This window comes from Bombina bombina, chromosome 8 (genome assembly GCF_027579735.1).
Source record: "Bombina bombina isolate aBomBom1 chromosome 8, aBomBom1.pri, whole genome shotgun sequence".
NCBI classification, from domain to species: Eukaryota; Metazoa; Chordata; class Amphibia; order Anura; family Bombinatoridae; genus Bombina; species Bombina bombina.
Window position 1 is genome coordinate 303,652,605 of NC_069506.1, and position 27,473 is coordinate 303,680,077.

Consider the following 27,473-nt stretch of genomic DNA (forward strand, 5'->3'; position numbering starts at 1 on the left):
TTTTTATTATATAGTTTATGTATGAGTGTAACAGTTTAATTTAATGTATTTATGTTGTCTTTGGTGCGCATTTATTTTAGGCGCTAACCCTTCAGTTGTGCTAACCTGACGAGTACAAATTTAGGTTGTGCTCTGTGGTAAAATATGCTTGCATGTTAGCTCCGTCGCAATATTGCAATATCGCGCCCGTGCTAAAATTAGTGCTAACATCAGTGCGCCATTAGTAATCTATAGACAAATGGTAAGAAATACTTAATAGTTATTAATGGAACATGATGCGTTATTCATGATTCCGATAAAACGTGCAGTTTATTCTGTTAGCAAATTTACTTTGTAATCTTGGTATCCTTTGTTGATATTTAGCTCTCCTGTCTATGACAGCATACTGAGGAACTAATCTAGTGCTCAAGTTACGTGCATGCTCCAGAGCCTACCTAAGTATGTGCTTGTGGATACTAGCTAAGGACTAAGTCAATGAGGTCAGTTTGATAGAAAAAAATAATTGAAATGTTTTTTAAAAGTGTGCGCGCTCTCTGAATCATTAAAGTTTTTTATTTTGATTTTCATGTCCTCTTAATCAACCAGTGTGTATATTTTTCACTGCCATTTCACGTTATCTTATTTCAAGCATAAAAGAGGCCTAATTTATTAACGTCTGTTTTCTATTTCCTGTGATCATTTAAGTAGTATAATTCAGGTGTGTTAGGTTTCAATAATTCACGTGTATGGGCCCCCAATAGCAGCTAATCTACAATCTGTGATTACTGTATAATAAGCACAGAACGCTGAAGTCTGCTACAGCTTGACGGATATAGCAAAAGCCTGAAGGGCTGAGAACGCTGTGTTCTGTGTCATCTGAAACAACACCCCTGAGTTTTAACTGCGTCACAGCTGAATATTTGTCTAGCCTATGTAAAAAATATAACATTATGTTTCTAACACTTTGGAAGAAATGAGCAAAGCGTAGTCACGTAAAACTGATACTCAGGATGTCTGCGTTGGTTTGCAGCAAATCCAGCCACATGTGGCATGTGTCATGCTAAGTGAAGATTTGGCTCAGAGAAACGCAGTTTTTTTTCTTCTGCAAAGCAGAACTTGTGTTTAAAATTAGAACACAAACCAAAGCTATACGTTAGAATTCTGCCTATTTGAATAGGAAATAAAACTCAGAATTAAACTATTATGTTTCAGAGATTGTGTGCAATTTTTTTTCTTTTTTTCTGGAATCCCCACTTTCTATGAGAGCATACTGAGGTTCACTCAGGAGTGTGCATGTGTCTAGATCACTATATGGCAGCAGTGATATAATACATACGGTAGAGTGGTCAAGATACATGCACAATATTAAGCCCACCTCAGAATGCAAAGGAGACAAAAAGATAAATTTGAATGCAGTTTCAGGATTGCGCAAGTCGTCCTAAAAAGCTAGTTATGACAATGGCATATGGGCATATGCTTTGTGTGACTGGAGCATCAAGATTGAAACACCATGAAACTTTCATGATTATGATAGAATATACTATTTTAAACAACTTTCCAATATACCTGTTTTATCAAATATGCTTTGTTCTCTTGATATCCTTTGTTGAAAAGCATATCTAGGTAGGCTCAAGAGAAGAAATGTACTACTGGCAGCTAGCTGCTGATTAGCGGCTGCACATATATGCCTCTTGTCATAGGCTCACCCAATATATTCAGCTAGCTACCAGTAGTGCCGTGCTGCTCCTTCAATAAAGGATACCAAGAGAATGAAGCACATTTGATAATAGAAGTAAACTGGAAAGTGGTTAAAAACTGTATTTTCTGCCTGTATCACAAAAGAAAAATGTGGGATTCATGTACAATTAATGCAAAGTATAAGTGAAGTTAAAGGGACATGGAAGTCACTTTTATGATTCAGACAGAGAATACAATAAAAAATAAATTCCGGTTTACTTCTATTATCACATGTACTCACCCTGATCTAGTAGTATACTTTCTATGAGAACATACTGAGGTAGACTTGAGCGTGCACGTGTCTAGAGCACTTTATGTATTACATTGTTACAAACATTGTTGTACATTGCTACCGTATTGTGCAGGAAGACATGTGCATGCTCCTCAGTGTACCTCAGTATTTAATAACAGAAGTCAGCTGGAAAGTTTTTAGAAACACTGTACACGCCATCTGACGAATATATGTCTCTCTACATTAGCGCCGACTAACACCTATGTGCCCGGAAGAGGGTGAAACCTAGCTTCCACCAGAAGAAGTTTAACTACAAGTAAATGGGATAACCAGGCGCCAACAGACGGAGGCTAGGTGTGATGAGGTCACGGTAAAAGTCAACTTCGATTTTAATATAGCAAATAATTAAAATAACAAATAGTAAAACACTATGTTAGGATAAAAAGAATAATGGTAAAATCAGTATAACAGAATGTGACTTCTTATTCATGGATCCATGAAAATAAAATGCATTGAAAAGAGGTGGTAAGTCTAAATGAACATAGTACAGTGGGTGGCGTACATAAATAAAAACAATAAATACTGTTTAGAGCTGAGTCTACAACAGGTTTTGACGTTAAAAATAACAATAACAACTTGTGTCCAGATAGATAAAGTGTCCTAAAAATCCTTGTTAAGGTAGTCTGAGATTGAAGATTAATATCCAAAATGAAAAAAATCCCGTGGAAAAAGTGTGAGCAAAATCAGTCCCAATCCTTAGTGTATTCTTAGTGTGTTTATAATAAGTCAGGAATTGTGTCCCAAAAGCACTCCAAATCAAATGTATCCAAAAAATGAAACAAACTATGAAATAAAAAATGAATCAAAATATGAAAAAAATGTGCTTTGGTGCTGAAAAAAAGAGTACTAGTATTTATTGTTTTTATTTATGTACGCCACCCACTGTACTATGTTCATTTAGACTTACCACCTCTTTTCAATGTATTGTATTTTCATGGATCCATGAATAAGAAGTCACATTCTGTTATACTGATTTTACCATTATTCTTTTTATCCTAACATAGTGTTTTACTATTTGTTATTTTAATTATTTGCTATATTAAAATCGAAGTTGACTTTTACCGTGACCTCATCACACCTAGCCTCCGTCTGTTGGCGCCTGGTTATCCCATTTACTTGTAGTACACGCCATCTGAATCATGTTTTTTTTTACTAGGCAGCTTAGCTTTGCCAGAACCCTTGCGGGGCAGGTTCGCACATGTGAGCCTGCTTCCCGCTATGTAACAAGCAGCGGTCACCAGATCGCTGATTCTTATAATCTCCGCCATCTCTGAGTTGGCGGAGAGAAATCACCCTGAACTGGCTTGCTCGGGGTGATTGACAGGCCCTTCTCATGATTAGTTGCGCCAGAGAAGGGGCAGCCTTACAAGCTTACTTGAGCCTGTAATGGTACATATGGGTAGTGGAAAAACAGGGTCCGTTGCCCGTATGCCACAAAGCCAAGCGGACATTTTTTCAAGTTGAGAACTTTTAAAGGGACAGTCAACACCAGCATGTTTGTTGTTTTAAAAGATAATCCCTTAATTACCCATTCCCCAGTTTTGCATAACCAATACAGTTATACTAATACACATACACGTTCTACCGCTGTGATTACCTTGTATCTAAGCCTCTGCAGAATGCCCCCTTATTTCAGTTCTTTTGACGGACTTGCAATTTAGCCAATCAGTGCTCACTCTTAGGTAAATTCACTCTTGGAAAAGCACACTACACTCGCTATAAAACAAGTACCAGGGTGCATAAGATCCTCAATAAACACAGTCCAGCAATAGCACTCTCTGGATTTAAGTCACAGCAAACTTAATGTGAACGTTTTCGGAGCATTCACTCCTTCCTCAGTCTGAGGAAGGAGTGAATGCTCCGAAAACGTTCACATTAAGTTTGCTGTGACTTAAATCCAGAGAGTGCTATTGCTGGACTGTGTTTATATATATATATATATATATATATATATATATATATATTTACATATATATATATGTATGTGTATACACATAAATGTATACATGTGTAAATACACACACAAACAAACAAAATAGCAGCACCCCTAGTTCCAAATTTTATTGAAGTACACATCACAAACACTAAATAAAACAGCCCCTAAACCGCCATCCCCCCACATCGCAAAGTCATAAACTACACTATTAACCCCTAAACTTCCAGCCCTCCATATCGCAAAGTAATAAACTACACTATTAACCCCTAAACTTCCAGCCCCCCACATCGCAGTCATAAACTACTACTTAAGACAAATTAAAACACATACAAATTACAAAATACATCTTAACTACCTTTAAAAAAAAACTTACCTGTAAAAATAAATTAAACCTAATCTTTCTTTTAAAAAATTATAGAATTATAAAAAATAAAAAAATCCTAACATTGCAAAAAATAAAAAAATCCTAACATTACAAAAAATAATAGTCTAAAATTTACAGAAAGCAATAAAGTCTAAAGTTACAGAAAATAAAAAAAAGTAATTATCCAAAAAAATAAAAAATGTAATCCTATTCTAATAACCCTTAAAAAAAGAACCCCAAAATAAAAAAAAACTTTTTTGTATGGCATTGCCCTAAAGAGAACAACTCTTTTTGTGAAAAACCCACTAACATTACAACCCCCCATCCCCCAAATAAAAAAAGCTTTCTTAAAAATCACTAAATTACCCATTGCCCTAAAAGGGCATTTGGATGGGCATTGCCCTTAAACGGACATTCAGCTCTTTTGCAGCCCAAAAAAATAAAAACTCTGATCTATAAAAAAAAAAAAACATCCCAAAAAATAAAAAAAAACTAACACTAACCCCAAAGATAATACTCACCGATGAAGATGGGCGGCACTCCATTTTCCTCCATCTTCCTCCATCTTCATCCCAGTGGTGGTCCATCTTCTAACTTCATCACGGCAACTTCTAACTTCATCACAGCATCTTCTAACTGCACCTCGGCGGTGACGTCGGTCCTCCTCTTCAGAACTTCAACACAGAGCTCCTCTTCATTCGGTCTCCAGCCGCACACTGAATAGGGAATGCGAGGTACCCCTTTTAGATAGGGGTACCCTTGCATTCCTATAGGCTGATTTTAATCTTCAAATTCAAATCAGCCAATAGAATGAAAGGTGGGGGTTTTTTTTACTTTTTTTTTTTCCACTGACTTCTATGGGGAATGTGAAAATGTGAGGTCATTTGCGCGAGTAAGGTGTTAGGTTTTTTTCCCCACTTTTTGTCTCCATTGATTTCTATGGATGAATACATGCATGCGCACGCGAAAACTCAGTTTAGGATTTTTGGGCTTTTCGGGTTACCGCTAGCACAAAATAAGTTTATTTGCAACTTGTAATGCAACTTTATATACCAGCTTGTAATACCAGCGGAACCCGACAAGCACAAAAAGCTTAACGTTAGCTTCATGATTCAGATAGAGCATACCATTTTAAACACCTTTTTAATTCTGTTATAACTTTTTCTATGTTCTCTTGGTATTGTGTATTGCAAACGTAAGCTTAGGAGTTGGCCCATTTCTGGAGCACAGCAGATTTACAAGAATGTTATCCATTTGCAAGAGTTCAAAAGGGCCGCACCATGCAGTGCTTCAGATGCCTACGTAGGTATCTCTTCAACAAAGACTATCATGCAAACAAAGCAAATTGTATAATAGAAGTAAATTGGAAACTTTTTAAAAAATGTTATGCTCTGTCTGAATCACAAAAGAACATTTTTGGGTTTCATATACCTTTAAATTCAATGGGTGCTTTCTGTAACTGTATTTATACTCCGTACCTCCATTAGAACACAAAATAAATGACAATTTTTTGAGATCACACAGCCATTTGCAATGCAGTTCTATCCATCTTAACCAGGACCCCTTAATTTAGTATTATTAATAATTATTCACCATGTTTTATGGGTATTCATTTGGAACTCTGCATTAGCTGAGCACTCAAAAGCAGACACGCATTATCTTTTGTTTGTTTAACAAGTTAAACAATGTCTTTAGATATTTTCCAGTGAAGATGTATTTCAACAGAGTGGCTGATGTATTCACCAAATTGTGTTCCATTTCATAATAAAAGTTTTACAATTGTTTGTATTAAATATAAATATATTTCATTTTGTTATATAGCTATGTAGAGTTGAAGGCTAAACATGCATATTAAACCATAACATTTAATTGCTCTCTTTTGTATAAAATTCATACAGGTTGTTAATTATTATTGATAATATATCACTAGTGGATTTAAGTTTTCCATCTTTTACTCTTCTGCATTAGGAGACTGTCTATTAGATGCGCCCTCTAATTCTATGGAGCTTCCGGTGGACCTGCCAGGAACATCTAACCAATACAACCTGGACAGCCAATGCAGACAAGTTTTTGGGGAAGGATTCATCCACTGTCCCAACACCAGACAAGAAGATATATGTGCCCAGCTATGGTGCCGTGTTGTGGGCGAGCATGTTTGTCATACAAAGAATGGAAGTCTACATTGGGCAGATGGTACTGTCTGTGGTGTACGTCGGGTCTGTTTGGATGGTGCCTGTCTGGAGGAAAATGACGTTTTGAAGCCTAAAGTACGTTTACTGCTGCTCCTGCTTGTGATTAGTAAAATATGTACCATGACTTCCTTTTATTCATTGTTGATTAACTCAGTTATTTATTTACCCAATTCCCTTGTTAACTGTAATATTCCCTCATTGTACTTCTAAAAACATCCCAGTACAATTGGGGAGGGGGTATTTTGCCAAAGTTTCTACATCAAGTTTTTATAAATATGTTTCTTTTCACGTTTTTGTGACTTTATTTTTTTATGTCTTGGTAAAAAAAAAAAAAAAAAAGATGCTTTAGATACAGGAACAAATTTAAAAAAAAAAATGTAAGTAATGAATCCAGTCCCACGCTCTCTTTTCAGTTTATATAGCGGAGCAGCTAATTATTAGCTATAGACTCTTGTGCATCAAGTCACAGGTCATGCTGTAATTGGCTGATATGGATATGGATAAATATATATATTGTTTTCTTTTTACATATAAGTGCATTGAGATATTATAGCTTGTCCAGAGTGCATAGTCAGATACTCTGTACATAATTAAGCATACTAATCTACACCTACTCTAAAGAATGCTTCATTTGTATCATTCAGATGCCAGTGGACGGGAACTGGGGCAGCTGGAGTGACTGGGGAGAGTGCTCACGTAGCTGTGGGGGTGGTGTACATTTCTCATACCGGGAGTGCAACAATCCGGAGCCACAGAATGGAGGAAAATACTGCAAAGGACAGAGGGCAATGTACGAGTCTTGTAATACACGCGAATGCCTTCCCCAGGGTGAGTCTTTACCAGCACAAGTCATTGACCCTTTAAATTAAATCATATTGCGAGAGATTAACAATCATGCAAGAGGAAACTTGTGGCTCATATTTTTATCATGCTAAGTAACAAAAATAAAAGTAATATTTCTTTACATAGGTTTAAATTATGTACCTTAAAGGGACACTAAACCCAAAAGTTTTTCTTTCTTGATTCGGATAGAGCATGCAGTTTTAAGCAACTTTCTAATTTACTCCTATCATCATTTTTCTTTGTTCTATTGGTTTCTTTATTCAAAAAGCAGGAATGTAAAGCTTTGGAGCTGGCCCATTTTTGGTTTAGAACCTGGGTTACGCTTGCTTATTAGTGGCTAATAGCAGCAAACAAGCTACTTATTGTATTGCAAAATTAGCACTTAGACTACCTCATTGTAGTTACTTCCCTTAGGTAGATAAGAGAGCAGATATCTTTTGACTCTTCTGAGCATGAGCAATAACAGACTTACTGCTATTCTAGCATTCACTAAACACTAAGCCAGCTCAAGTTACTCTAGAAGATGTATGATGCTAGAATACCTTCCTGTAGAGATCCCAGACTCTTTGTAGGGCTGTGACAGGAAGTAAATGACACTGCACGAATGAAGTTAAAAAGTAAATAAAAGGTAAAATACTTTCAAAATGATGAATAATCCATATTGCAATGATTTATATAAAGTATAAGCCACTGCTTAGTGTTTTTTAATTACAACAATGAAGCAGACTGTTTAATATATTTTTAAGATTAAACAATAGCAGAGCTTAAGCTAAATTAAAATGGTACATTAAACCCAAATAATAATTCATGATAATTCAAATCATTTTTTCATGATTCACAAAGAGAATACAATTTTAAACAACAATCCAATTTACTTCTATTATATAATTTGCTTTATTCTTTAGATATCCTTTGTTGAAGAAATAGCAATGCACATGGGGGAGCCAATCACACAAGTCATTCATGTGCAGCCACCAATCAGCAGCTACTGAGCCTATTTAGATATGCTTTTCAGCAAAGGATATTAAGGGAATGAAGCAAATTAGACAAAAGAAGTAAATTAGAAAGTTGTTTAAAATTGCCTGCTCTATCTAAGTCATGAAAGAAAAAAATTGGGTTTCATGTCCCTTTAAACTTTAAATGTATTTAGTAATAAAAAGTTGAATTATGTGCATTAAAAACATTTGCAAAGTACAGACATTATTTTGCTGTGTGGATTCCACTCCCGGCAGAAATGCTGGTGTGATTCCTGTAGAATCAATGTGATTCAAAACATTAAACCTGCAACATTCTGCACAGTGATTGCTTTATCAGTAAACATATCCAACTTTGTTTACGTAGTATGTATTTGGACTGCAAAACATGCCATTTTTGCTTTAATTTTTTTTACAGTTTAAAGGGATATAAAACCTAGAATTATTCTTTCATGATTCAGATAGTGCATGTGATTTTAAACAACTTTCTAATTTACTTCTATAATAAATGTTTCTTTGTTCTTTTGGTATCTTTTGTTCCAAAGCAGGGACTTATGCTTAGGAGCCGGCCTATTTATGGAGCACTATATTGCAGCAGTTTTGCAAGGATGTTATCTTTTTTCAAGAACACTAGAGGGCAGCACTATTTCCTGTCATGTAGTGCTCCAGATGCCTACCTAGGTGTCACTTTAACACAGAATATCAGGGGGACAAAACAGATTTGATAATAGAAGTAAATTATATTTACTGGGTTATTTATTTATTGTTATTTTTTCAAATAACCTTTTTAGAAAGATTTGTACAATGTCTCTCTTAATACAAATATGTAGAGACTAAATAAATTTGAAATACGCCAAGCGTATTATAGAATGTGAGTGCGTAAATATAAAGCGAAGGGCGTGCAGACTTGTAGAGATTTATTTTTGTACAATAGGTTTCTCATATTTATTAAAAATGTCTTTTAATTATTTCTATAAATTATGTTTTGCTTTTCTTCCCCAGAGCAGAGCTTCAGAGAGCAACAGTGTGCAAAATACAACAGCTATAATTTTACTGATAGAGAGGGAAACCTTATTGAATGGATTCCCAAGTACTCTGGCGTATTCCCACGGGATCGCTGCAAGTTATTTTGCCGAGCACGGGGCAGGAGTGAGTTTAAAGTCTTCCAGTCTAAGGTAAGATATGTACTTGGTTATTTTTACAGAACTAAAAGGTAAAGGGGCCCATTTATCAAGCTCCGAACGGAGCTTGTGGGCCCGTGTTTCTGGCGAGTCTTCACCAGTGCTCTGATGAGGCGGACAGGAATCGCCGGAAATCAACCCGATCGAGTACAATCGGGTTGATTGACACCTCTCTACTGGCGGCTGATTGGCCGCGAGTCAGCAGGGTGCGGCGTTCCACCAGCAGCTCTCGTGAGCTGCTGGTGCAATGTTAAATGCGGAGAGCGTATTGCTCTCCGCATTCAGCGAGGTCTTGCGGACCTGATCCGCACTGTCGGATCAGGTCCGCAAGACCTTTAATAAATAGGCCCCAAAGTCTCTTGTGAATATATCATCAATAAATCATCTCTAATAATGAACTTTTTGAGGATTTATGTAACTGTCTTTTTCTTTCAGTAGTCCACAGTATTGTGATTGATAACATGTAGCTTGATTCCTTAAAATTGCTATAGTATTAATTAAAGGGACAGTCTACAATAGAACTGTTATTGTTTTAAAAGGTAGATAACCCCTTTAGAACCCATTCCCCAGTTTTGCACAACCAACACAGTAATATTAATATATTTTTTGCCTATGTATCTAAGCATCTTCTGGCAGCCCCCTGATCACTTTGTATTTATTATCTATTGACTTGCATTTAGTACTGTGTTGTGCTAACTCTTAAATAACTTCTTGGGCATGAACACAATGTTATCTATATGGATCACATGAACTAGCAGTCTCCTGTTGTGATACGCTAATAAAAAAGCATGTGATTAAGAGGCCGTCTATAGTGGCTTAGAAACAGGCAGAAATTTAGAGGTTTGAATGTTATAAAGTTTATTAATATAACAAGGTTGGTTGTGCAAAGCTGGGGAATGGGTAGTAAAGGGGTTATCTTAAACAATAACAATTTTAGTGTGGACTGTCCCTTTAAGGCATTTATTTTTAAAGCATTAGATACAAGTGTAAAACTATACACAGCATTGCTGACATTTTTTGCATTCAATTTGGTCTAAGACAGCAGAATTGTTTACGTCTTAAAGTTTCAGTGTATTTGTATGAAGTCATATTTATGAGGAGCACAATATTTTAATAGGTGCAGTTACTAATGTAAATGACAAAATAGACTATTTGCAGAATGAATCAACTCTGTGATAGTCAAAGATTTCTGATAAGGTTGCTGGTAATATAATCTGTTATGGTCATCAGATGAATTCACATCCTTAAAGTCTTTACAGCTGTAAATAAATAAAACAAAAGCTTTGGTATTGAAACATTCTTAGAATCCTCTAACAGATGTGCATTAATATCAGACATAAAACAATTCACTTCTAATACATGAAATGATGTTTCTGTGTAATATCAGTTCCCGCAGACTGTAAGAGAGAGAGAGATGGTAACATGAACACTGAACAGCTTACAGTTAATTCTATAAACATCTGGAAAAAAATATACAGTGAATAAAGAAGGCTGCATATAGATTGGATCATATTCTAGAGTTTTTGCCATTCACAGATGAGTCTGTATTATGTCAGTATCAGGATGTTCCAATTATAACAAAATGCTTACGCACCTGCATGTATTGCATCACCTTAAAAATGACATCAATATATCTTCATGTAGTATAATTAAATGAAAGGCAGACACAACTTTACCTTCCTCATCAAGGATATTTAAGTTATTTGAGAAACAGTATATAAATAGGAGTATTTTTTAAACACCATTAAATAGATGCTACACAGCTTGTAAGTATAATATTTTGTTGCCTTGCCACAGAATAACAAATCAGTAAGGTTTAAACATTTAAAAAACAATTTTGTTTTCTGCAGTTTTATCCATATGGACTTGTTACTGGAGGAGACAAATCTAACCACTAACATTATGTTAGTAAATGTGCATTGTCTTGCAGTTCTGTTATCTGCTGAGGCCAATTAGGGATATATATGTGGCGGGGTTAGCCTTGATAAAGCTGCACTCTTGTATTTCCAGTTCTCAGAAATCTCAGTTTTCAGTTAAAGAGACAGTAATCACAATAAACTAAAAACAAATATTTCATGATTCAGATAGAGCATAATTTTTTTTTTAATATATATTTTATTTTATTTTATACCAACAATGCGATCAAAAATAGTAGTGACATTCAAATAAAAGAAACAATGTCTTGCAAAACAAAGAACAGCACTATGTTAATTTCACACAAATCCATATAAGCCACAATAAGCTGAAAGTTACATTAGTATCGCAAAGTCAATCATTTAAATAAATATCCTGAGCCAATTGCTCATGAACTTTACTAAATACATTGTTGGAGGTTTTTATATTTATAAACTGATAGCAACAAAAGACTAATAATTTATAGTATGGTTATCGCTAAGATCAGTGATTAATCTTAAAAAAGTGGGCAAAAAATCATTAAAGAAAAGAGATTTAAAAAAAAAATTAAAAATTAATCGGAAACCCTCATTCCTCTCCCTCTTCCCTCCCTTTAAAGAAGCTTAGAAATATGCAAGAAGAGTATAAAAATAAAATATATGTATATGCATTCCTCCATCTAACTACCAAATACCTAGTAAAACTATTTCAGTGTTTCTAAATGGTCAAGTGACTAATTTCACTAAGTGGAAATATTTTTATAAATTTAGCCAATTTGTTTTTAAAAAAAAGTATTATTTCTCGATCTGCACTCAAATCTGTGGCTAACTGTTCAACTAAGTATTGTTTTTTTAAGATAATTCTTTACTTCAAACAATGAGGGAATATATTTGCTCTTCCATTTCTTGAAGATCAAATTTCTAGCTGCTAGAATAATTAAATTTACCAGCCTAGAATCTTCTGAAGCTGAGTTACTATTTATCACAAAGATAACATCTGTCAATGTGAGCTCACAGGGCGTTGTTTTCAGCACTTTACGTAGCCAAAATTCTATTTTGTTCCAGAATTGTTGTAGTTTAGGACAAGCCCAAATCATATGTATTATATCTGCGGCTAATAAGCTGCATTTTGGGCATTTATTGAAGTTTTTATTATACCATCTGTAACCTCTATCTGGGGTGTAATAAGTTTGATGTATTCATTTTATATGGGATTCCCTCCAAGTCTCAGCTATAGTAGCACAGGAAAGTGAAGATAGGGAGCGTGTCACATGGAGCTCTTGGCCAATACTACTAGATGTCAGATTTGTCAATTTTTGGGCTAAATTCTCCAAGTTAAATCCTCCCTTATGTGAAACGAGATAGGAGTACCAAGAAGAAATAGAGAGATTGCCTGCTTTTATCAAAATTGGCCAGTTATCAAGCTTTCCCCATGACCAGCTCCAGGGAAATTTACTGGCTAACTGCACTGTATAATGTGTAGCTTGCAAGTATGCAAAGAAATTGTGATTGTTAATATTAAACTCTTGTCTCAGCTCTTCAAAAGATTTAATATTACCTGACTCTAGATTAAAGAGCTGGGATACCAAATAAAGCCCTTGTCTAAGCCAATTCTGCAGTAGTAAAGATTGTGTTCCCTCTTGATATTCTGGGTTTCCTAAAAAAGTTTGATATCTAGGTATATGAATATTTACTTCAACCCGTGCTCCAATCCTACTCCATGCCTGAATTATCGTGGATATTGTTTTAAGCAATTTCACCTGCTTAGGGATTGAGTGGAAAGGGACACGAAGCAAGGAAGCTGGCAAAAATGGGTATATCATATTGGACTCTAGTCCAGTATCTGTAAAATGGTCTGTCTCTCCGATCCAATCAGCAGCAATCCGTCCAAGAAAAACTAAATTATAGAGGTATAGATCAGGTAGAGCAAGGCCAGCAAATTTCCTAGGGAGAGATAGTTTCTGAAGAGATATTCTGGGTTTCCTTGACTGCCATATAAAACAACAAAGTGCAGTATTGAAGTTCTTAATATCATATGACTTCAACAAAATAGGAAGATTTTGCAATATGTAAAGAATTTTAGGTAGGATCAAAATTTTAGTCGGAGAAAAATCCAAGTGGGTGGATCAATGTGCGGGGAGAAAAGGAAAAAAAAGGGGTGAGAGAAAAGAAAAAGATGATCGGGAGACTAGGAACTGAACCACTATTAAATTGAAAAAATTCCTCCATTTTATCTTTTAACCAGTTTCGGAATTTTAGATTTTTACTAAGATATTTTGGATAAAAAAAAACTAAATCCTCTTGAGTAATCATTAGCACTTGGGATATCCAGCATTATGGGGGCGTGATCCGAGATACAGATTTCTGAAATTGATGCTTTGGCACTGATATTATGAAGACTTACTTGTTAGCATGAGATCAATTCTTGACAATGATTTAGATACTTTTGAATAGCAAGTGTAGTTCCTGGTGTCTGGGTTCTGTACTCTTCATATATCTCTGACTGCAAGATTTTGAGAAATAGTGTTAAATAATTTTGTTTCTGTTTCTTTTTTGGTTTTCTTTTGATATGCTCCATGTCTGAGCCTGTCTAAGGGGTATCAAGGGGACATATTAAAATCTCCATCTAAAATTACGTGACCCTCTGCTACCTTTAAGATTTTTGCCTGGAGAGAATCCCAAAAATCAGGATCAATTATATTAGAAGCATAAAGATTACAGATAGTATATATTGACTGCGCAATTTTCAATTTTACTATTAAATATCTACTGCCAGGATCAGTTAATGTAAATAATTTAACATAGGGTAGTTTCTTCCCTAAAAGAATAGCAACACCCTTTTTTCTATTTTGAGAAGGAGTAAACAGAATCTCTGCCACCCAGGAAGTTTTTAACTTCAGTGATTCTTCTGTATTTAAGTGTGTTTCCTGCAATAAGGCAATAGAGGTATTAAGTCTCTGAAGGTGTGTTAAAATCGTCTTTCGTTTAATATGGGAGACAATGCCCCCTATGTTCCAGGAAGTGAATCTAATATCTTTATTCATGTATTATTACCCGGAGAAGTAGGAGGAATATATAAATAAAAGGGTGGAAGAGGGGGAGGGGAAAAAGAGAAAGAGGGAAAGAGAAAAATAAATAAATCATTATTTGAATGTCTTTAACTGTTACTGACATCAAGGTGATATTTGGGACCATAACATATCTAAGCTCTAGATCAATATCATTTGATCCAATGCTCTATTAACTTTTTCTCTGCCTCCTCTGGAGAATTGAAAAAGAAGATTTGGCCCCCAAGTGTCAATTTAAGTCTGGCAGGGTAGATAACTGTGGCCTGCCACCCGGCTTTTAACATTCGGCCACAGATTGGGGAGAGTTCCCTCCTTTTAGAGGAAGTCTCAATAGAGAAATCTTGAAAAAGCAATATTTTAATGCCGTTATGATAAATAGGTTGATTTTTGCAATAATATTGTAAAAACAGCATTTTGTACTGAAAATTCAGGAACCTTGCAATAATTGGTCTGGGTTTAGCCAGGTTAACGAAGCTGACCCCAGATCTCCCCAATCTTTGGACTCTTTCAATAAGAACAGGAACCTGGGGTGGAGGCATATTTAGTATTTAGGGCAGCGTGTGTGTCATAAATTTTATTAGATCTTCTTGGTTAGGCGATTCTGGATACCCAATAATTCTAAGGTTATTCCTTTTCGATCTATTTTCTAAGTCATCTACCGTAGCCTGGATTTTAGATATCTCACTTTGGTTACCCTCAATCTTGGGAATATAGATGTTTGTTATGTCTTCTAGATCTGAAATTCTTTGTTCTGCTTCCTGGAGCCTTTTGGAAAATTGTCTTATCTTAGTAGTTGAATATCTTGCTTGATTTCATTTTTTAAAAGATCAAACTTGGGAGATATTGCTTCTAATATATTGGATACTAAGGCTTGAGGATCAGGGAATTTTGAGAGTTTATTGGGGTCTGGGCCTCTGCGGAGATCTCTGAAGGATTCTTATTCCTGCGTTCCCTATTCTTAGCCGCCATACCTGGATTGTTTTTGGAAGTGAAGGATGGTGAGGTGATGTACTTATCCATAAAAAGTAGTGCGAATTATTACGATTGTAGAAAGTCGGAGAAAAATCCAAGTGGGTGGATCAATGTGCGGGGAGAAAAGGAAAAAAAAGGGGTGAGAGAAAAGAAAAAGAAAATTCTTTATCTATTATTCTAACTGAAAAAAAGAGCAAACCAAAGAAAAGAAGGGGGAAACCCCCTATGTAATATTGTGAGTGAATTAAAACCAGAATATGGCAGCCAATACTAGCCAAATTATTCACCCGCAGGAGTTCAAAGCCGAAGCACCCCAAGTGCTATTGCCTATCTAATGTTTTACCTGAACCTTAGGTTATATAGAGACAAAAAAGAAAAACCTTTGTTAGGATGATATTCCTATATATATCTACAAAACAATAATTAGGCTAGGCTCCACAGGAAAGCAGCTCAGTTTCAATTATTCAAGCCTAAACCTGGTTTGTTAGTGTTAAGCTATCACAGATAGTATTACAACTGAGACCCAAATTTCTGAGAAGCTTATGGGAATATTCCCATACCTCATACATCTGTAATATATTTACCAGGCAGGGGCGAAACTACAGGGGGTTACAATAAAAAACGTTGACCTGCCACTGCCTGCACTGATATCATGTGAGTGTGACACGATGCTTCACTAGTGTTTCTGAATACAGGGGTTAGTGTTTCTGTTTTACCCATTGGTGTTTATGTGTATGTGTGTGTATGTGTGTGTGTGTGTATGTATGTATGTGTGTGTGTGTATGTATGTATGTGTGTGTGTATGTGTGTGTGTGTGTGTGTGTGTATGTATGTATGTGTGTGTGTGTGTGTGTGTGTATGTGTGTGTGTGTGTGTGTGTGTGTGTATGTGAATGTATGTGTGTGTGTGTGTGTGTGTGTGTATGTATGTGTGTGTGTATGTGTGTGTGTGTGTATGTGAATGTATGTGTGTATGTGTGTGTGTGTGTGTGTGTGTGTGTGTATGTATGTGTGTGTATATGTATGTGTGTATGTGACTATGTGTGTATTTTTGTGGAACAAGCAAATTACAGACCTTGTTATTACAGCATGGGGGGGGGGGCAGAGGGGAAACAGTGTCAGTTTATACAGTACCACTATATACAGTACGGGGGGCTGGACCATGTCACAGACTACTGTGGTCACTTTATAAAGTACTGGGGCGGGTAGGGTCAGGCCAGCCATCTCACCGACAGATTATAGACTGTGTCACTGACTCACTATAAACAGTACTGGTTAAACAGTGTCACTATATACAGTAATAGGGGGTCAGACCATCTCACAGACTGTGGGCACAGGGTACCTCCTTTTGCAGACATGTAATCTGATTCACATTTTTTTTCTGTGTTAAAAGTAAAAAAAAAAAAGAGATGTATCAAATTTCACTTTTTTTTGGGTGGGGCCCTTCTTAGATTCTTGCACCTGGGCCCTGTGGTTTCTAGTTACGCCTCTGTTACCAGGGTCTTGATAATATTTCACCCCGCAGAGTTAGAGACTTTTACAAAACAAGATTTTCTATAAATAATTGAGGGTCCAAATTTAACAAGATTTCAGAAATAGACATTATGTAATGATCTTTCTCCTTTCTCCTTCCCTTTAAATCTGAATTAACACATGAGATAGCGCCACTGGAAATTTAATTCCTAAAAAATATGTGGGTATCCCCTTTATATTTGAATTTAGGCAAGGAGAAGAAAAGAAAAAAAAGTGTTGCTGATATAGACTTCCTTAAATATTTAAGAAGAGAAATAAATCTAGGCTTTAGAAAGGAATATTTCACCTGCCAATTATATTAATGCCTTCAGAGAGCCTAGAAAGCTATATATTTTCTTTAAATTAAAGTATACTTTTATTTACCATTCCCCATAAATGAGAAGTTCTCTCTATAATCTCCAGATGTTAGAAGCTTAGCCTAAGATTTCCATTGGCATTGAATTATAGGTCTGATATAATTATTTTTTGTTACTTGTAACCATAGGGCTTCTCATATATCTCTTATCAAGTTAGTAATAAGACTTTGGTATATTAGCAAAGCAAAAAATGTAACATTTCTATGCTCAATTGTTCATGAAAAGCAAATGGTTATTTGCAAAGGTAATATGAGCAGTAGAACAGCTTTAAGAATTAAACAATAATCAAGTTTAGAAAAAAAAAAAAAAGCAACAAAAAGTTCAGGAGCAAGCAGAAGCGTTTTCTTGCCAGCATACAAAGATGCAGAGATAAGGGTTCACAGAGTTCCTGTAATGGGATTTTCAAAGGTCCAACGCTTTCATAATTGACTCTCAAATCACTTGAAGTTCTAATCACTTAAAGTTCTTTTGCTCTTATTTAGAAAGCAAGTTATATAATTTTTATGGTGTGTATGTTTAACCCTATTGTAACGATTTCAAATAGGGCTATCAGGAAGTGTTCTTCTGCTTAATAAGTCAACAAAAACAGAGACGAGGAGGAGAAAAGCCTCAATATACCCAAGCCTGTTCAGATTTTTTACAGATTATATTATATTAGTAGATCTAGTCAGCTCAGGAACTGCCTCACACTCACCCCTCCAATGATGTATTTCTGCAAGAGCTGACCTGTGTCCAATTCGCTTAGGAGCAGAGGAAAATTTACCTCTACACTGTCGATAGTGTTGACCTGCTGCAGCTTTCGAGATTTCGCAATGTGGTTGTTATGCTGCAATGAAAAGAAAAGATCCAAACGACTCAGTTGTGCCCAAACTACCTCCTGCTCTCTCTGGTTCCGCGTCAGTGGCAGCTAGCTCCTCCTCGCAACATCGGTGGGGAGGAAAAACCAGTGTCAAGGAGAGTGGATCCGGCTCCTCGGTCCCTGTCAAACCCGCATTACTGTCAGCACTACTGTCAGCTCCCCACATGCAGCATCGGTGGGTGGGGAGGGCAGTCAGCGGGGCAGGGTCCACAAGTGCCTCCGATGTATCAGAAAAATCTGGCGCAGGATCAGCCCAGGATGTAATATCAAGGACGTATTTGGGGTGAGTGCGGGTCAGCTTATTTCGCTCACCAATAGGTTGTTAGCTTGATGCTATCCGATCTGACTGTCTGCCCCCTGCACGATGGAAGGATGCGAGGGGGGTAGACCTATATGGTTCTTAACCCGTGGAGAAACTTGCGCACAGCAATCTGTGTCTATCTCCGGGTTGGAAAGTTCTTTCACAGCGTAGTTGGAAGCTTTACGATGTAGGAGGCCTCTCAGGGGGTGTCTAAACCGGCTGCAGAATTGTCCCTTGACCGTTAGGGTTCTTGGCTCGAGAAAGCCGCCATTGGATAAACTGCAGGGGGAAAAAGCCTGCACAACACAATCTATGCACAGACTCCTCCTCTTCCTCCTAGAGCATAACATTTTAAACAACTTTCCAAAGTTCTTCTATTATCTAATTTGCTTTGAACTCTTGATATCCTTCATTGAAAAGCTTATGTCCCTTTAATTCTGACAATTGTGCATTTTCCAGTCCTGAAAACTGAAAGAGCACAAGGCAGGATTCACAAAGCTAACCTTGCCATTTATATATCTCTCTAATTTGCAATTTATATCATACTTTCTACTGACTTCACTGAAAAACAGTTATAACTTTTACTAGAAGTATATTGCAAAAAAATGCTTCTATTTAAGATTTTAAATGCACCCCATTCACATTTCAATTTTAACCTTTCAATCCCTTTAAATTTGATATAATCTTTGGACGTTTTTTTTGGGAACAAATACAGGTTTTAGAGTCAGAAGATACTAATATGTTTTCCCCCAATGTGCCTTTAAATGGGGTTATTTTTCATCTATCAATGGTAAAACTATTTGGAGAAGACACCTAAAGCATAATATTTATTAAATCTTACCTACTGTAACATATGTTTCTGTATCCATCTCATATCCCTTGTGTTTCTGTGGGGCAGGTGCTGGACGGCACGTTGTGCGGGCCTGAAACCCTATCTGTCTGTGTGCAAGGTCAGTGCATCAAGGCAGGATGTGACCACATCTTAGGCTCCTCCAAGAAACTGGACAAGTGCGCTGTGTGTGGTGGGAATGGAATGAGTTGCAAGAAAATATCTGGATCCCTCAACAAGTCCAAGTAAGAAACTCTTTACAGTTTCAGTATTCTTTATGTAAAATAAATTCTTCTGCCACGGGTATGATATTCTTTTTTTATCCTGTGACTGCCGAAGTGGGTTACAACACGTAGCCCTTATTCATACAACAGAAAATATTTCAGTGCTCAAAGTGTATTGAAGGTTAGATAAAATTGTGTGTAACCCTGCGCAGGATTTTCTAAAATACCAATATGCCAGTAGGTAATGGAGAACCCCTGTCTCCACAAGTGAAAATAGAAAAAATAAAAATAACTACCTTAAAAAAGATAAGAAATTTTAAAATTTCTTATCTTTTTTAAGGTAGTTATTTTTATTTTTTCAAAGTGTATTGATCAATATATTATCTAAGGCCCAGATTACGAGTTTTGCGTTAGAGGCTGTGCGGTGCTAACGAGCAGTTTTCCCTCACCGCTCACTTACCTACAGTGCTGGTATTACAAGTTTTCAAACCCGTCGTTAAAAGACAAGAAGTGAGCGTTGAGCAAAATTTTGCTCATTACCGCACTCCAATACCAGCGCTGCTTAAGTAAGCGGTGAGCTGGTCGTACGTACTCGTGCACGATTTCCCCATAGGAATCAACAGGGAGAGCTGGCTGAAAAAAAGGCTAACACTTCAAAAAAGCAGTGTAAAACTCCTTAACGCAGCCCCATTTATTCCTATGGGGAAATTAAATTTATGTCTACACCTAACACCCTAACATGAACCCGAGTCTAAACACCCCTAATCTTACACTTATTAACCCCTAATCTGCCACCCCCGACATCCCCGACACCTACATTATATTATTAAACTCTAATCTGCCGCTCCGGACACCACCGTCACCTACATTATACTTATGAACCCCTAATCTGCTGCCCCCAACATCGCTGACACCTACATTATATTTATTAACCCCTAATCTGCCGTCATAATGTCGCCGCAACCTACCTACATTTATTAAACCCTAATCTGCCGCCCCCAACATCGCCGCCACTATATTAAACTTATTAACCCCTAAACCTAAGTCTAACCCTAACCCTAACACCCCCTAACTTAAATATAATTACAATAAATCTAAATAAATATTCCTTAATTAATCATTAAATAAGTTATTCCTATTTAAAACTAAATACTTACCTGTAAAATAAACCCTAAGCTAGCTACAATATAGCTAATAGTTACATTGTAGCTATCTTAGGGTTTATTTTTATTTTACAGGAAAGTTTGTATTTATTTTAACTAGGTAGAATAGTTATTAAATAGTTATTAACTATTTAATAACTACCTAGCTATAATAAATACAAAAGTACCTGTAAAATAAAACCTAACCTAAGTTACAATAACAACTAACACTACACTATAATTAAATAAATTAACTAAATTAAATACATTTACCTAAATTAAATTAAATTAGCTAATATACAAAAAAACAAAACACTAAATTAAGAAAATAATAAACAAATTACAGATATTTAAACTAATTACACCTAATCTAATAGCCCTATTAAAATAAAAAAGCCCCCCCAACATAAAAAAAACCCTAGCCTAAACTAAACTATCAATAGCCCTTAAAAGGGGCTTTTGCGGGGCATTGCCCCAAAGTAATCAACTCTTTTACCTGTAAAAAAAATACAGACAACCCCCCCCCCAACAGAAAAACCCACCACCCACACAACCAACCCCCCAAATAAAAGCCTAACTAAAAAAACTAAACTCCCTATTGCCCTGAAAAGGGCATTTGGATGGGCATTGCCCTTAAAAGGGCAGTTAGCTCTTTTGCAGGCCCAAAGTCCCTAACCTAAAAATAAAACCCACCCAATACACTCTTAAAAAAAACCTAACACTAACCCCCTGAAGATCGACTTACCGGGAGAAGTCTTCATCCAAGCCAGGCCGAAGTCCTCAATGAAGCCGGGAGAAGTCTTCATCCAAGCCGGGCGAAGTGGTCCTCCAGATGGGTAGAAGTCTTCATCCAGACGGCATCTTCTATCTTCATCCATCTGGCGCGGAGCGGGTCCATCTTCAAGACATCCGACGCGGAGCATCCTCTTCATCCGACGACTAAAGCTGAATGAAGGTACCTTTAAGTGACGTCATCCAATATGGCGTCCCTTAGATTCTGATTGGCTGATAGAATTCTATTAGCCAATCGGAATTAAGATAGAAAAAATCCTATTGGCTGATGCAATCAGCCAATAGGATTGAAGTTCAATCCTATTGGCTGATCCAATCAGCCAATAGGATTGAGCTCACATTCTATTGGCTGACTGGAACAGCCAATAGAATGCGAGCTCAATCCTATTGGCTGTTTGGATCAGCCAATAAGATTGAACTTCAATCCTATTGGGTGATTGCATCAGCCAATAGGATTTTTTCTACCTTAATTCCGATTGGCTGATAGAATTCTATCAGCCAATCGGAATCTAAGGGACACCATCTTGGATAACGTCAATTAAAGGTACCTTCATTCAGCTTTAGTCATCGGATGAAGAGGATGCTCCGCGTCGGATGTCTTGAAGATGGACCCACTCCGTGCCAGATGGATGAAGATAGAAGATGCCGTCTGGATGAAGACTTCTGCCTGTCTGGAGGACCACTTCGCCCGACTTGGATGAAGACTTCTCCCGGCTTCATTGAGGACTTCGGCCCGGCTTGGATGAAGACTTCGCCTGGTAAGTCGATCTTCAGAGGGTTAGTGTTAGGTTTTTTTAAGGGTGTATTGGGAGGGTTTTATTTTTAGGTTAGGGACTTTGGGCTTGCAAAAGAGCTAACTGCCCTTTTCAGGGTAATGGGGAGCTTAGGTTTTTTTAGTTAGGCTTTTATTTCGGGGGTTGGTTGTGTGGGTGGTGGGTTTTACTGTTGGGGGGGTTGTTTGTATTTTTTTTTTACAGGTAAAAGAGCTGATTACTTTGGGGCAATGCCCCGCAAAAGGCCCTTTTAAGGGCTATTGGTAGTTTAGTTTAGGCTAGGGTTTTTTTTTATTTTGGGGGGCTTTTTTATTTTAATAGGGCTATAAGATTAGGTGTAATTAGTTTAAATATCTGTAATTTGTTTATTATTTTCTGTAATTTAGTGTTTGTTTTTTTTGTACTTTAGCTAATTTAATTTAGTTAATTTATTTAATTATAGTGTAGTGTTAGGTGTTGTTGTAACTTAGGTTAGATTTATTTTACAGGTACTTTTGTATTTATTTTAGCTAGGTAGTTATTAAATAGTTAATATCTATTTAATAACTATTCTACCTAGTTAAAATAAATACAAACTTGCCTGTAAAATAAAAATAAACCCTAAGCTAGATACATTGTAGCTATTATTTATATTGTAGCTAGCTTAGGGTTTATTTTACAGGTATTTAGTTTTAAATAGGAATTATTTAGTTAATGATAGGAATATTTATTTAGATTTATTTAAATTATATTTAAGTTAATGGGTGTTAGGTTTAGGGTTAGACTTAGATTTAGGGGTTAATAACTTTAATATAGTGGCGGTGACATTGGGGGCGGTAGTTTAGGGGTTAATAAATATAGGTAGGTGGCGGTGATGTTAGGGATGGCAGATTAGGGGTTAATAATATTTAACTAATGTTTGCGAGGCAGGAGTGTGGCGGTTTATGGGGTTAATATGTTTATTATAGTGGCGGCGACGTTGGGGGCGGCAGATTAGGGGTTAAAAAGTGTAGGTAGGTTGCGGCGACATTGGGGGCGGCAGATTAGGGGTTAATAAATATAATGTAGGTGTCGGCGATGTTGGAGGCAGCAGATTAGGGGTTCATAAATATAATGTAGGTGGCGGCGGTGTCCGGAGCGGCAGATTAGGGGTTAATAATTTTATTATAGTATTTGCGATGCGGGAGGGCCTCGGTTTAGGGGTTAATAGGTGGTTTATGGGTGTTAGTGTACTTTTTAGCACTTTAGTTATGAGTTTTATGTTACGGCGTTGTACCATAAAACTCATTATTACTAGGGTGTACCGCTCACTTTTTGGCCTCCCAGGACAGACTCGTAATACCGGGGCTATGGAAGTCCCATAGAAAAAGGACTTTACGAAGTTTATGTAAGTCGTTTTGCGGTAAGGCAAAAGAAGTGTGCGGTACACCTAAACAAGCAAGACTCGTAAAAAAGCAGCGTTAGGACCTCTTAACGCTGTTTATTTTACCCTAACGCACAACTCGTAATCTAGCTGTTAGTTTGTTAGCACTAACATGGGACAATCATCTTTACATATGTGTATATAATATATATATGTATCTCTATGTTAAAGCCCTTTGCAGACTTTTTTTTTCTCTAACACCTGAGACCTCATATCTTTGAGCCTTTAGAACTTTTTATTGCAATTTGGTTTTTTTAAAGGAACACTAAAGTCAAAATTAAATTTTCATGATTGAGATAGAGCATGCCATTTTAAGCAACTTTCTAATGTATTCCTATTATTATTTTTTCTTCCTTCTCTTAGTATCTTTATTTGCAAAGCAGGACTGAAAGCTTAAGAGTCGGCCCGTTTTTGGTTTAGAAACTGGGTTGCACTTGCTTATTGGTGGCTAAATGTAGTCACCAATCAGCAAGCGCTAGCCAGGGTGCTGAACCAAAAATGGGCCAGCTTTTAAGCTTGCATTTCTACTTTTTAAATAAAGACAAATTGATAATAGGAATAAATTAGTAAGTTGCATGAAACTGCATACTCTATCTGAATCATGAAGAAAAAAGTTGGATTTAATATCCCTTTAAAGGGACAGTAAAGTAAAAAAAAATCTTTCATGGTTTAAATAGGGCATGTAATTTTAAACAACTTTCCAATTTACTTTTATTACCATTTTTGCTTTGTTCTCTTGGTATTCTTAGTTGAAAGCTAAATCTAGGAGATTCATTTGCTAATTTCTTAGACCATGAAGACTGCCTCTAATCGAAAAGCATTTTGACAGTTTTTCACCACTAGAGGGTGTTAGTTCATGTGTTTCATATAGATAACATTGAGCTCAGGCACGTGAAGGAGTCAGCACTGATTGGCTAAAAGTGCATGTCTGTCAAAAGAACTGAAATAAGGGGGCAGTTTGCAGAGGCATAGATACAAGGTAATCACAGAGGCAAAAATTATATTATTATAACTGTGTTGGTTATGCAAAACTGGGTAATGGGTAATAAAGGGATTATCTAGATTTTTAAATAAAAATTCTGGTGTTTACTGTCCCTTTAATCATTTTTATTAAATGGTGTTAGTATGAGTGTAACTGTACTTTTAAATCTATTTTTGATCTGTTTTGTGACACTTTTTTGACTTGCGTAAGTGCTAACCAGAGCTCTGAAATTGCAGTAATCATTCTAGTGTAAATCGCATTTGCGCTCAAACATTTGCATTTACTTTCAACAATATGAGCAGAATTTAACTTGCATGCAAATGGTCATGAAAAAAACAGTTGCTTGCATGCAAATAACCATAAAAAAAAACAATGTTGTTGCGGGCAATCAATATCGCTCCACTCGTAATCTAGATCAGGGTTTTTCAACCAGTGTGCCGTTAGAGATCCTCAGGTGTGCCGTGGCAGACTGACAACAGTGAGATATTTTTTTTAAAATCTTGCTTGTTTTTTATTCTGGGACGTTTTTTTTATTTTGAGTGAGATGACTATATATACCATAGTCCAGGAGAACCCAGCACACCCATAACGTACCAACTCCCAGGGTGCTCACCTAATCCGTACATAGAGACGTTATTTCACAAAAGGCAAGCACTCGCTTGTATTTTTTCAAACAACAGTATTTACTGTACAGCAAATCAATGAACGTTTTCGGGCATCCGCCCGTCCTCTGACATGCCTGAGGATGGGCGGATGCCCAAAAACGTTCACTGATTTGTTGTAAGTAAATACTGTTGTTTGAAAAAATACCAGCAAGTGCTTGCCTTTTGTGATATAACTTTTATATATACAATGTGTGATTTTTGTAAAATTTTGGGATGGTGGTGTGCCGCAGGATTTTTTAATGTAAAAAATTGTGCCACGGCAAAAAAAAGGTTGAAAATCACTGGTCTAGATCACAGCTAACTAGGTTAGGGCAATGCAGAAGTTACAGTACATTCCCTAACTAATATGGGCGTGTAATTTGTGCACTAGAATGTGGCTTAAATGCACCGACTATTTGAGTTCCTACTTACAATGGTTTCTATTATATTTATATGCAGGTACGGATATACTGACATTGTCCACATACCAGCTGGAGCTACAAACATTGACATCAAGCAGCGCAGCCACCGGGGTATCTCACATGACAGCATTTACCTAGCAATCAAGAGAATGGATGGAAGCTATCTGCTGAATGGGGACTTTGCTGTATCCTCCATGGAGCAAGATTTACATTTAAGAGGGACCATCTTAAAATACAGCGGCTCCATGACTACACTGGAGAGAATACAGAGCATTTACCCTCTTCCTGAAACGCTGATAATACAGCTCCTCTGTGTTGTTGGAGAAGCTGTTCCACCAAAAGTGAAGTATACATTCTTCATCCCAAAGAACTTGTCCTATGAAAGACCAAAGCCAAAAGAAAAAATATCCCATCACTTCCTTAGACCACTTTTAACTTCTCAGTGGTTTTTGGGAGATTGGGCTCCCTGTTCCAAGAGCTGTGGTTTTGGATGGCAAAGGCGGACAGTAGAATGCAGAGACATGGACGGTGGTTCTTCTGACCACTGCTCTCAGGAACTTAGGCCTGAAGATGTTCGACCTTGTGGGGATTTACCCTGTCCTATTTGGAGAGTAGGGAGTTGGTCACCCTGTTCTCATAGCTGTGGAGAAGGTGTGCGGACACAGAGGGTATTTTGTATAGACTATGCAGGAAAAGAGACAGACTCAAATAAGTGTGACCCAGGAAAACGTCCAACAGAAGCAGTTACCCCCTGTATGCTGAAGGAATGCTGAGACTATCAGTACTTATGTGTTTAGGGGCACTTACCAGAAAGGCAGCTACTAATATTAAACCTATTGTTGCTGATGGAGACTTTAGTTAGAGCATGACAATTGACAAATGGTGCACTCAGTAGTGGAAGGAGATGAATGCTATTTCATTCTGTGTGGGTCATAGAGCATTCACCTAGATCAACCAACAACTATTTAAAGTTACAAAATAAGAAATGGTAGACATTTTTTATAAGAAATATGTTTTCTATCTGTGATCTTTTCTTAAAGGGGATTTGGCTTTATTTGTTTTACTTTGGTTGGACCATAAATGTTTTGCTCTGAAAGGCTCAGTGCATTACTGAAGGGCATCGGAAACGCAGAATCCACTCTGTGCTGCATCTAACTGACCAGGAGGATACAACACTTCTGCTATTTGACAATTCCCAATCAGCAACAATTGAGTCAACTGTGCACTAAGTGACAAGCAGGGCCTAGCTCTGCATTAAAGACTAACAACAGAACGGAAACATAACTTGTGTTTCAGATACAGACTAGACATCTACCTCACTATGAAACAAAACTTAACATTTTGTATTGCTGCAATGCATTTTTTTCATTTATTGCATCTTTTGCATATGTGGTGAGCTTCATAAGCTCTTAGCAGGTGCTCTGCTATAATACGAAACATTGTGTCATTTTTTAATTACTCTGTATTAATTGTGTAAAAAAGAACATCTATAAAACCAACAAGTATTTGGGGTGTTTTTTGGCCCTGCAATGTTATCATGTGTTTCTTTTCTTTCTTTTTGTTATTATAATCCCCTGTGTTAGCTCCAGGTTTTATCTGACGTCCTGCCTGATTGCTCAAGGAATTAATACTAAAGCATAAAACGCGTTAGCAGCTTGTCACTGGGTAAGATCATGGGAAACACAGAAATCAGTAAAATATTATCTTGACATCAGTATTATGGAATTAAAGATTTCTATTAGAAAAAACACCATTGGTTGCAGGTGATATTAAAGGGACATTAAA

General features: G+C 36.8%; 1 protein-coding gene across 1 annotated transcript in view; it reads left to right on the forward strand.

The window, feature by feature from the left end:
• ADAMTS8 (ADAM metallopeptidase with thrombospondin type 1 motif 8) overlaps positions 1-27,223 on the forward strand; it is a 65,831-nt gene extending 38,608 nt beyond the window's left edge. Inside the window, exons 5-9 of the mRNA XM_053691504.1 lie at positions 6,277-6,575; positions 7,145-7,328; positions 9,320-9,492; positions 19,377-19,552; positions 25,726-27,223. Of these exons, the coding sequence (XP_053547479.1) occupies positions 6,277-6,575; positions 7,145-7,328; positions 9,320-9,492; positions 19,377-19,552; positions 25,726-26,461 (1,568 nt within the window). The 3' untranslated portion in view covers positions 26,462-27,223. The remainder of the gene's footprint in view (positions 1-6,276; positions 6,576-7,144; positions 7,329-9,319; positions 9,493-19,376; positions 19,553-25,725) is intronic.
• Positions 27,224-27,473: the final 250 nt, after the last annotated feature.